This window comes from Eucalyptus grandis, chromosome 5, assembly GCF_016545825.1.
Source record: "Eucalyptus grandis isolate ANBG69807.140 chromosome 5, ASM1654582v1, whole genome shotgun sequence".
NCBI lineage: Eukaryota > Viridiplantae > Streptophyta > Magnoliopsida > Myrtales > Myrtaceae > Eucalyptus > Eucalyptus grandis.
In genome coordinates this window covers 51,825,650-51,837,872 of record NC_052616.1, presented here as the reverse complement: position 1 = coordinate 51,837,872, position 12,223 = coordinate 51,825,650, and the positions used below count along the sequence as shown (strand labels likewise).

Genomic DNA, 12,223 nt, shown 5'->3' with positions numbered 1-12,223 from the left:
ATTGCCTTCTGTCCTTTTTGAGATTGCTGATTAGGTAGGTACTCAAAGCATGAAGATGAAAGCAAGATCAAGCAAGAATGATTTTCTCTTTAGGAGACAAAACAATTATTATAGGCGCACGCTTGCACATGCACTTGCTTTCCACATAATGAAAAAAAAGAGAGCAATGCCCACGATTTCAGTCAACATGGGGAATGGACAACTTTAGTCTACTCTTGCCCACACGGAAACTCATCCATCTAATCTATCAACTTATGCTTTTGGGTTGGAATTGGTAACAACCAAGCAGGTAACTGTTTCCAAATATCCAGTTCATTAACTTTCGAAAAGGTCCGACCCTGTGCTTTTCTTCCGAAAGAGACGCGTTTTTATTTGTCAATATGAATGGAGTTACATACATACAGGGAAAGAGAAGTGTACACCAGGCGCATTCTCAAGAGCGAGTACTTTGCCAAAGAAGGCGGAAATTCTTTTCATATTTTCATGCAGATATACCGTGAACTAGACTCTCAATCTACAATGGAATAGCTCATACCTCGATTACATGTTAACTTTGTGTGCATAAAATCTCGTGGATCTTCACCGACCCTCGACTATGGTAATAGTAAACTCGCTTGTTTCGACCTCTATTTGATCATTAAACCTTTCCGTGTAAAATCCCGGTTGCTTGGGCTGTGGCAATGAGGCGCTGTCGCTGTCCAACATCAGAAGCACAGATGACATGGTCGGCCTTTGGTCCGGACTTTGTTGAACGCACAAGAGGCCTATCTGGATGCACCTGATAACTTCCGATATTGGAAATGAATCCTCCATTTGTCTGTCTATGAGTTCGATGGCCTTCCCTTGAAGCCATAATTTCCAGGCCTGAAAATTGCAGCGTCTTAGGCAATTTTATTTGAGTAGTATCAGAACTCGAATTGGAAGCTTGGAGTAGAAGCTTACATGTCCAAGAAGGTTAAAATTGTGATCATGATGATGAAATTCCCTGTTCCTCCTGCCGCTAATTATTTCTAGGACTAGAACTCCAAAGCTAAAAACATCCGATTTAGTTGAGAAAATTCCATCTATTGCATATTCTGGAGACATGTATCCACTGCATTACATTTTGTGGCAGAAACGCATAAGTCAATGCAAAAATTAGCCACTAATAATGAATCCAAACATGGAAAATATTTAGTATGCTGAGAACTTTGAAAGGCACTTACTAAGTCCCAGCTACACATTTCGTCTTTTCTAGGAGTTGATCTCCTCTAAAAGCCCTGGCCATGCCAAAATCTGATATCTTTGGGTTCATCTCACTATCCAGCAATACATTACTAGCTTTTAGATCTCGATGAATTATTCTCAATCTTGAGTTGCGATGTAAATACAGAAGTCCCCTTGCAACACCCACAATGATATCGAACCTCCGTCTCCACACGAGAGAATTACCTCCTCTATTACCTACCAGTGTTTTTGGGAGACCCAAATCAACCATAGGAATTCACAGTCAAAACCACGTACTAACTTAAAATAGGATCAATCCTATCTGAAAAGAAAAGTTCGAAGTAATCAAAGACAGTTTGAGACTAAGTTGTGGTGTAGGAACAGACCAAATATTAACGAGTCAAGGCTTCCATTTGGCATATATTCATATACTAGCATCCTTTCCTCTCCGTCAATACAGCATCCCAATAGCTTGACAAGATTTCGGTGTTGAAGTCTTGCAATCAACAAGACTTCATTCTTGAACTCGTCACAACCCGTCTCGAGTTCTGCGACAGCCTCTTGACAGCTATTTGAACTCCATCGGACGTTAGACCCTACAATATTTACGTTCACCATTCGAGACAACCATTCAAAATGATGAAGCTAAATCACATATCCATGTCTAATTCGGTAAGTACATATCCAAGTCTTCCTTTCTTTATATGGGGGCTGTCATAGTATTTTTTACCTATTCTGGAATGAAAGACGGAAAAATGAATGAACCCCCACCCAAGTTCGTATGAGAGTTGACCAGCATAAATACTCTCTTTAACTTTTATTTTGATGGACTGACCTCCTTTGTGAGGAAGCACCCCTTCTCCCTTTCTTATCATTGGGATAGGTGAATTCTTATAGGTCCAGCCAATATTCATAGAACCAATGTCCATATTCATAGATAGTGATATTGAAAAGGTCCTTACCTTGTAGACAGGACCAAAACCGCCCTCTCCGATTTTATTGAGAGACGAAAAGCTATTAGTCGCTTTAGTAATGACTTCCAAGTCTAGTATAGGCAGCTCCAAGTTGTCTTCACTCCCAGCTTGCACCTCTGATATTTTCCTGCCAAAAATAGTTGAAGACTTGTGTAAGGGAGACACTTTTGCCGTATATCAGCTTGAAATTGTTCGATACACTTTTCTGTTTTAGGAAAAGATCTTCGTGAAGTTTGAATAGCGATGAACTTAAGTCAATACATTGGCTAGTTTAATTGCTCATTTATATAAACCTCCCGTTTGTTGCCGCAGTAATACTAATGAAGACCTGATTCTAGCATTCTTACAAAGTTGAGTAGGAAAGATGCCTAATAGCTTATACAATGTTTGAAAGTGCCTTGAGGAAAATGAAATAATTGTACTAGAGATTTTTAACCAGGGTCGATATTTGCTCAGGAAGAAAGTCACTTTACCTAGACGTTTTTTGGTTCTCCTCCTCCAGAAACAGAGTAGCAAAAGAATTGCTAGACAGAGTGATGCGGCGACTGCTGCCACCACCAACCACGATTTCCACTTATGATTGCCTACGACCCACAATGGAAGAAAAAATTCAGGAGCAGCTTGGGAGACAAGATGGAGACAAAAATCTAACCTCACTGAATTTCGAATATATACCTAGGTCAGACGCCATGACCCTGATGAAAACATTCTGATTGCTGCTTGATTGGATGAGCTTTCTGATGTCGATAAGATCTCCATACCAAAGCAGACATCCACTACCCTTCCCGGTATATGCGGTGCAAGTGCAATTTTTCAGGCACTTGGCCCTGCATTCGTCAAGGCTCATGCTTTTGTTCACCCAGTAACTCAACATATCAGGAACCTTCACACCCTCCAGCTTCTCAAACCCTTCTCCTTTAGGACAATTCAAGGGCTTCTTCTTAACGCACCCACTGGACCAAACATGCATCGCCCATTCCTGGGGTGATTTCGGGGTGTACCCGGTCAGGCAGCTGCACATCTGGGCATCACCAATCGTGCACACAGCATTAGACCCACATTTTGAATACTCGTCACAGGAATCATTCGGCAGCTCATATATGACTGTCCACTGCATGTTATTGCTCCAGACACAGCGATGAAGCGTGCCAGAGGGGCTGAGCACTGCCCTTGTGATGGTGGAATCATTGTTGAGTTGATAAGTATAGTACACTTCTTGAGCAGTCATCACGAACTTGGGATTGATGATTGCATTCGGGTTCATCGGCACTCCACTGAACTGATTACCATCCCAAGGTCCACTTCGTTCAATTACTGAAGCATTCCTGCGGAGGAACTTCTGGGGCAGTCCCTGCAGTTCAACTGCGTATGTGATGTCTCCTGTGGAAGGATTGTCCAAATCCCTCCAGGAAGTGAGGTACCGATTCAAACCGATCCTCAGGTCCCATCCTAGCTTCATCCCTTCTAGTAATGTATCGAAAGGATGATCGAAACTCTGCCACAAGAAATTCCCCGAACCATGGTTGTTTTCATCTATCAGGACTAGATTCCCAGAGTCCAGAAGCCGCGCAGCCACGTTATTGGAGGTCAGATTTGCTGTGTTTATGGACCCCCAAACGGCTCTTCCTGTTCCATCAACGATGATTAGATTCCCTCCTGTCCCAATCTGCAGAACTCCTGATGAGCCGTTGATTGGATCGTCCCTATTTGCTACCCAGACAATGGTCTTCGCTGGGATGTTGTAGAACCATATGCCCACATACCGATTAGATGAATTTCCAGCGCTGAAGAATCCAAGCTCAAACTTTGCTCCCGCTGAAACTAGAGTTTCGTTATCTCTGACCGGCTGAGACAGAGTTATCGTGTCAGCTGATCTGCTGAGCTCTGCTGCTTTTGAAAGCAACGTGATGAAGATGAAGAAGTGAAGAGGAGAATGAAGAATCTCCATTGAAGAAACAGAACCCAGATAGCGAATTATATGTAATAGTGTGGCTCAGACTTGGAGTTTTGTCGGATTTTGTTTATAACATGGTTGGTGGCTACCGAGGAGGGTATTTTTTCTAGAAAGATGGTTCCAAGAAACAGGCGTTAAGTGTAAATTTTGTGGCTGTATTCGTTTTCCAGACAAACTTGATGGTGGCAGAATGAAATATTCAATTGGTTTGATCATAGTCGAATGTGGATATACGCTGCCGATTTGGTGAAAGACCAAGTGAAAATTTCTTTGGATATATCCCAGTACGAGTACAAATATTGATTAGGTTCGTAATTGGCTTTCTTGGTAAAGAATGGACCAATCTATGTGATTTAGGCACATTACAATCTCGTGTTTGGATTACTCAGATCTGTTATGATTTGCACCTGATCCAATTCATGAGGTTAGCCGAATAGTTCATAGAACTTCTTCATTCTATCGGCTCATCCATGATGAATCCATTCTTCTCATTGATAGTGTCTGGATAATTTACCATCCATTCTAAACTAGGAAAAAGGATAACTTCTGATGATCGGATTATTTAATATAATTACTTACAAACATTTAGAGAAAAATTACTGATTGCAAGATTGGCAATATCACCATTGATTAAGAAAAAATTATGACGTATGTTAATAATTTGTGACAGCCTGATTTTCGAGTCTATTTTTAATTAAATGAAATGAACTTTTCATCGACACATCTATAGTCTTTTCTCTAAGCTGATTACTTATGAGATAACTAATCTATCAGGTGAAGCCGTTAAGGGATTTAAACACAATTGATTTGATAATTCGACCATAAATTGATTACTTGACCATGCTAATCTGCAATGGTCGATACGGCACCGTCAAAATTGATTAGAGACCGGAGATAGGTCGATTCGATAGAGGCATATGATTAAAGCGTGGGTGATTTCGCCCGATTGCACAATTATTGTCAAACGGCACTAAACCGATTTTTTTATCGTTTCCGTATCCTGTGCTCGTATTTGAAATCTCGAGATTTTCTTAACAACCGAAAATCGCCAATGTGTTGAAGATGCACAATGTGGCTCGAAAATAATCAACCACGGGTCAAATGCGTTAAAAATTCTTAAAAGCTACCCGATAAGTTAGATCACGCTAAAATCGCGTCTGGTTGAAATTAATCGTGAAATTGAACTCGGTTTCAGAAATTGAAAGTTCTGGTGTGTCATAATTTATTTTAGGAACATCGACTCATCCTCCAAAAATTTTTTAGCAAGTCCGGATTTTTGGCGAAAAATCAAAATTGGCCGATATTGGACCAAGAAATTAAGAGGGCCATTTTTGGGTGCGTTTTTTGCTGTCAAGTTGGATCAATTAGTGAGAGAATGTCAAGGATTTAATGTGGATACCTCAGCTGGAATTTGTGCGCACCAATTAGATTGAATTGATGTGGATTTGAGTTGAAATTGAAGGGAAATGGCACAAAATTCCTATGCCATGGGGGCAGCAACATTTTGGACCACTTTAGTGGCTTGTTGGGCAAGTCTTGGAGGGAAAATTGGCTGAGGAAGGGCTGTGGACTTTTGAGGCAAGAACTTTAGTGGTTTAGGATATTTGTGAAGAATTTGAGGGCTATTTGTCCCCCCTCCAACTGCAGCCCCTCTACTTCTTCTTCTTCCATACCGTTCTACCTCCATTGTTGTTGTTTTGAGAGCCAAGAAAACCAGAGAAACTAGCCAGCACCCCCTACAACCGAGCTAGCCACTTTGTTCGAGCAAATCGAGCACCGCCCAAGCCCATCGAAGCTGCTTGACCCCGCCCGTGCGTCCATCTCGCTCACATGCTGTCCTGCACGTCCCAAGTCGTCCTGAGCTCGCCCGGCCGCCGTCCGAAGCTGTCGAGCTGCCTTCGTCGCTGTCCCGGAGTCCTCAAGCCACCAGCACCCTCATCTGGTGGCCGCCTAGCTCCGCCCGCTAGCCGTCCTAGCTCTTCCCGAGCCGATCGTCCAACGGCTCGAGCGAGTGAGTTGCAAGGGATGTTTCAAACCTCTTTCGGACCTCGTTTGGCATCGCTCCAGGCTTGTGTTTCATTTGCCTCCGCGTCGCCGTCGCCGTTGCCGTCACCGTCGCTGTGAACTCACCGGCTCGCTAATTCGATGAGTTTACTTGATAAACCTTACTTAGGGGGTTAATTATGCTTAGTGAATAATTAGATTAGGCTAAGCTTGGTTTATGTGGTTAGTTTAGTTTAATTAGTGATTTATTTGGCTAATTAAGCTAATTAGGTGGTTATATTAGTTTAGTTAATGGTTAATTAGATTGTAGAATTTATTTAGCTTAGTACATTATTTTTCTAGGTCCAATTAGGTGGTTAGATTAGCATATTTAACTTAATTAGTCATTTATGTAATTAATTTGCATTTATTTAATTATTTAATATTTTCTGGAAATTATATCGGGATAGCTTATCGTTAGAATTTCATGCTAATTGTCATGGTGTGCTTAGTTTGTGCAAATAATTTCTAGATTGTGCAATTGAGTAATGATTGTTAATTTTTAGTTATTATTTCAAAATTATGAAATTTTGGTATTTAATTAGAAAACACGGGGTGTGAGTTTTGGACGCAAAAATGTTTTTAAGTACTATATTAAATAGTGGGATTTTTAAAATGGAGGATATCGCATTTTTGGCTCAAACCGACCGTGTACCCACATACGATTATTTTATCGGGTGTTTTTAATACGAAAAAAACATGCCAAGTTCATTATCTTAATTGAGGCATTCGAGTGCAAAGCACAATGTCCTTAGCTGGGATTGAGTGGTCGTGTGATGGTTATGAAAACCCGTCTTCGATGTGCGTCGAGTGGACGATGCCCCTATATGTTGATGCCAATCGCAATAGAGGCTGGACCGATACTCATTCAAGATTGCCGTCTAGAAGTAGATGTTGTCGTGTTCAATGGGGTGAGACAATATTTGATTACGCCAGAAGACCGCCAAACATCGAGTAGGCCGTGCCTGTTGGGCCGTGATAAAATTGGAAATCATGAATGAGTGTTTTAACCGCACTTGATTATGGGACAAAAATTGTGTGGCACGGAATGTGACATGACATAACAAATTGGCCTTATAGTCAGGACCCTGATGATGGTTTGAGATATAAGTCGTGGCATTCCAATTGATTGAGTATTATTACTGCATATGTCTACTATATGAACTATGCTGATGTGCAAGGAAGAACTGAGACGAGGTGAGTCTTTTGTGATGTGTAATTAGACTGCCTCTAGGCATATTTCCTTTCTAATCGAGGTTTAGGATGTAGACTCGTTGAGACATTGTCTCATCCCGTCGTGGGCTTAACCTTTGCAGGTCCTTAGATGGAGGCGAGGCCGGTTCGTTTTGGGCAGCCACAGGGGTTTAGCGAACAGAGTACCGACGTCCTGCCCCTGGGTCCTTGGCTTCATGATCTTATTGTGACCACTATTTGGGTCGATGAGGGCCTACCACAATGGATATCTCATGATACAGGGTGTGGTTTCGTCATGGACTTAATGGGGTATGGGAAGGTCTCCTATAGGGTTTCGACATGGGCCTAATGGGTTGCAGGCGAGGGGGCAGCTGACCCACCTGATGACGTCGCAGTGAACCAGGATCCCAAATAGATAGGGTCCGAGGTTGGGTAGTCTGGTAGCCCATTTTGCTTTTTGACCTCTATGTATAAACCTAGTGTGTTTATAAAAGTGTGCCTTTTGTGAAATTGTTGTCCTACTTTTCTATCCTATGTTTCTTGTCTGGGGATTGTTTATTTCGCTTCCGCTTGTGTATAAATCGATTGGGTCAACGATGCGTCATGGGAACATCGCAATTTAGTCGACCACCGAGGGATGTGCACGTGCTCAAGGTTCGGGGCATAACATAATTACTAATTGATAGGGCCCTAAGGCTAAGCATTACAATCATTGAGACAAGTTATTGAGATTGTAAAAGAAAATTCACGATAAATTTATATAATTCATGATTTTTCGTATGAAGACACCAATTATGGGATATTCAACCTTACGATAATTTAAGGAATTAACTTGTCAATTACAATTATCAGAAAATTACAATTATTTGGGAAAATCCGTATCATCACTTTAAAAAATTTGAGGCATATCACCATGTTGTAGGTCAATTACTAAGTGGTTACCATTTCCGCTTAAGGACTCTATAGTCAAACTACCGTCCAAAACAATAAATTAATAGTTATGGCTACAAATGAGTTACAATGGTTATAAGTAAATTACGATATATAATATAAATTTGTTGTTGATTTGATTAACCCTCACATTATTTTAGATAAATTACAATATTTAAAAAAGAAAAAAGAAAAGAAAAGATAGGGCAAAATTGGGACCGGTCCCACTTTTGTCCCCACGGGACTCTAGAAGCACCCGCAATTGAAATCAATTCGAGTCTGCAACCATGTGAAATGAAGACTATATGCTAGTGAAGTTGAAACTTCGGAGTCCCCTTCTACCGCTATGGTAGCTTTCTCTCTCGAAATGCAGAGTCCCCTTCTACCGTTATGGTAGTTTCCGTCAAGACCCTTTTTTTCCAAATTGTTTCCTTCCAAATCTGCTATATCGCAGTAATTCCAGTGCTGAATCCTCTCTACCCCTTGATAATTGACCCATTCCAATCGGCGATGAGGGCTTCGATTAGCGTAACCCCTTTCTTCCGTTTTTGAGCGAGTTTTCCCGACGTTGATGTTATCCATTGGTCATTTGGGGGTTCGTGCGCGTTTTGGCCCTTTTCGCTTCAAGAACCACTCGGCATCTACTCTTCCGGCCATGGGTTTCGGTTGGTCTCCTTGCTGCATGTCCCCGATGGTGCGATTTCGAGGTGGTCCAGTACTTGACTTAGAAATTTGTTTTTTCAAATAGCATTGGATTAGGGTGGGTTGTATACGACCAGCTAAAGGACAATTTGCAAGAAATGACAAGTTTTACCTCATTTGCGACAAGAGTGTCAAGTTGGTCGACGACTAGTAGTGTTGGTTTCCAGTATCTATGTGCTTTGGTTGGCCTTTGTCGGTATAATCTGTCCGTAACTAGTCGCGAGCCTCAATCCATCCTCTTATCTCTTCGCTCCTGTCCTCATGGCTTATGAAGTCTGGAAATGGGCTGAGATGGCTTGCCCGGAAAAGCCATCGGTAGCAAAATGAAATTTCTATGTTGGGGCATCGGGGGACTCGGCTCATCCTCGACGGTTCAAGCCCTAAAGACCCTAGTGGTCAAAGAGAAGCCAGATGTGATTTTTTGATGGAAACAAAGAATAGAGAGCAAGTTATTTCACGGGTTCAACGCATAATTCAGTTTTCTCAATCCTATGTAATTAACCCGGAGAGGGCAAAGCGGGAGGGCGACCTTGTTATGGCAGTCTAATATATCTATAAGTGTAGAACTAGCAACTCCAGACTTCATCGACACTATACGTATAGACACGGGGAAAGGTATACCGATGAGGCGACCTATGTCCATGCCTGACAACTCCTCAATTGCGCCTACCATTATGGACAGCACTTCGCGGAATTGCGGTGGCTAATTCCTTACCTTGGGTCCGAAGGGGACTTCAATGAAATCACCTATCCATGGGAGAAGGTTGGTCAGAGATCCCCTGACTTTTCTCGTATGCATTCATTTCGAGAAGTCCTACATGATTGTGCATTGCTGGAAATTGAAAGCAAGGGCTGCGCGTTTACCTGGACGAATCAACGTGAGGGGGATGAGCTGGTGAAAGAAAGATTAGACCGAGTTCTTTGTACCTGGAATTGGAGAATCTTATTTCCAGAGGCTGAAGTCTTCGCTTTACACCAGGTTGGATCGGATCATAGTCCCGGGTGCTAAATCGAAGTTAGAAAACCTCGTCTTTGGCAAGACCTTCAAATTTGAAGCATATTGGTTAGAGAACCACACCTGTCGGAATGTCATTGCCAAAGCCTGGTCTTCCGTTCCAGCTAGGGGTAACACCCTACAATATAAATTAACACAGGTTAGAAGGGCTCTTTTGTAGTGGAGTAAAGGTACATTCTCTCAAGCTCATGAACAGATTGCAAATCTACAACAACAGTTGCAATTGTTAACAAATTAGACCCATCCTTCCAATGACAAACAGCTAGTCCATGAATTGAAAGCAAAGTTACACAATGCGTGGAAGCAGGAGGAACAGTATTGGGCTATGCGGTCAAGGATAAACTGGCTTCGATGGGGTGGCAGAAATACTAAATTCTTTCACGCGACAACTATTCAACGCAAAAATACAAACAGAATTAGAATGTTGCTGGATGACAATCAACAATGGGTCCGTGATGACAATTGTCTTAAAGACATGACACCGGAGTTCTTCTCCAAGCTATACCTTGAAGGCTCTCGAGCTTATGTACCAATTCTAGAGAAGTGTGACAAGTATGGTAACCTCTGTGATGAATGATCACCTCATCTCAAATGTACTCGTGAGGAAGTGAAACAAGCCGCTTTTCAGTTGGGGAAAACTCAAGCACCGGGTCCTGATGGTTTTAATGGTCTCTTTTATCAACATCACTGGGATATCTTAGAAGATCAGGTATTTTCTACAGTACAGCTATTTTTTTCAATCGGTATCTTGTCCCCGGAGCTAAAGCGTACCAATCTAACACTAGTGCCTAAAGTTCCCACTCCAGAAGGTCTCGACCAGTACCGTCCTATCAGTCTTTGCAACTATGCATACAAGATAATATCCAAGGTGCTAGCCAACAGACTGAAACCTCTTCTTCCTGATCTCATCTCAAAAGAACAAAGTGCTTTTGTAGCGGACGTCGAGATACAAGATAATATTTTAATTGTACGGGAAGTCCTTCATCAACTCAAGACGAGAAAACGTAAGCGAAAATTTCAGGCTATTGTCAAAATGGACATGAAAAAGGCCTATGATCGTGTTGAATGGGACTTTCTCGAGAGATTATCTACTCAAGATCGGCTTTCACTCCACATGGGTACAATGGGTTATGCAAAGTGCATCACTACGACATCCATTAGCGTCAAATTTAATGGGGAACAACCGAACTACTTTCATCCGACGCGTGGCCTTCGACGGGAGATCCTCTTTCCCCTTATTTGTTTATTCTATTGGCAAATCTGTTGACTACCCTTATTCACCAAGCTGTCCGGATGGGAAACTTAAAAGGTATACAGCTTAACAGGTGGTGTCCAACTCTGACTCATTTGTTTTTTGCTGACAATGCTATTTTCTTCCTAGATGGGTCAGTATTGGAATGCCAAGAATTGGCCAATATCCTCAATCAGTATTGTCTTGCAACGGGACAGGCAATTAATAGAAATAAGTCGGCATCTTTTTCAGCAAACCTTGCCCGGATGTTCTTAAAATTAGATTGGCACAGAACTCGAATCCCCGTCTTTGGACAAAGCGGTAAATACCTAGGTATTCCGTCGGATGGGGAAGATCTAAACGTGATATGTTTGCGTGGATTCTAGGGAAAGTCAATGCTAAGCTAGATGGATGGAAAGAAAATCTTATGTCAAAAGGTGGAAAGGAGATTTCGATAAAAGTGTAGTGTGTGATCCCCCAATATGCTATGTCAATTTTTAAAATCCCCGTGTCGCTTTGCAAAAGTATCGAAAGGAAAATTGCACGCTTTTGGTGGCAAAATGATAGTAAAAGATCGGGAATACACTTTGGAAGAGTTGGGAGGCAGAAGATTAGGAAGGAATTGGGAGGACTTGGGTTTAGAGACCTTGTCGACTTCAATAAAGCTATGTTGGGTAAACAGGCCTGGCGGCTATTGCAACAACCTACTTCATTATGGGCTACTCTATTTAAAGGCTTGTATTATCCTGACCAGGATTTTTTAAAGGCCTTACCGAGTTCTAAGCCTTCTTGGGGTTGGCGGAGTCTCCTAGCAGGACGGGACACTATATCATCAAAAATCCAATGGTCGATAGGAGATGGCACTAAAATAAAGATTCGAGAACACTGTTGGCTTCCGACAGGTAAGTTAAGAGGAAATGCAACTATAGACGAACCTAAGAGAGTTGCTGATCTGATTGTTCCAGAATCAAATC

At 41.9% G+C, this 12,223-nt stretch overlaps 1 protein-coding gene across 1 annotated transcript; it reads right to left on the bottom strand.

Annotated features, from left to right (window-relative positions):
• Positions 1-344: 344 nt before the first annotated feature.
• On the bottom strand, positions 345-4,159 carry LOC104447412 (G-type lectin S-receptor-like serine/threonine-protein kinase At4g27290). Its single transcript, XM_039313852.1, is given in 7 exon segments — positions 345-864; positions 943-1,093; positions 1,206-1,443; positions 1,593-1,745; positions 1,748-1,802; positions 2,169-2,307; positions 2,942-4,159. Coding segments are annotated over 7 exon segments (2,208 nt in total). The 5' UTR covers positions 4,129-4,159; the 3' UTR covers positions 345-579.
• Between the last annotated feature and the right edge of the window lie 8,064 nt (positions 4,160-12,223).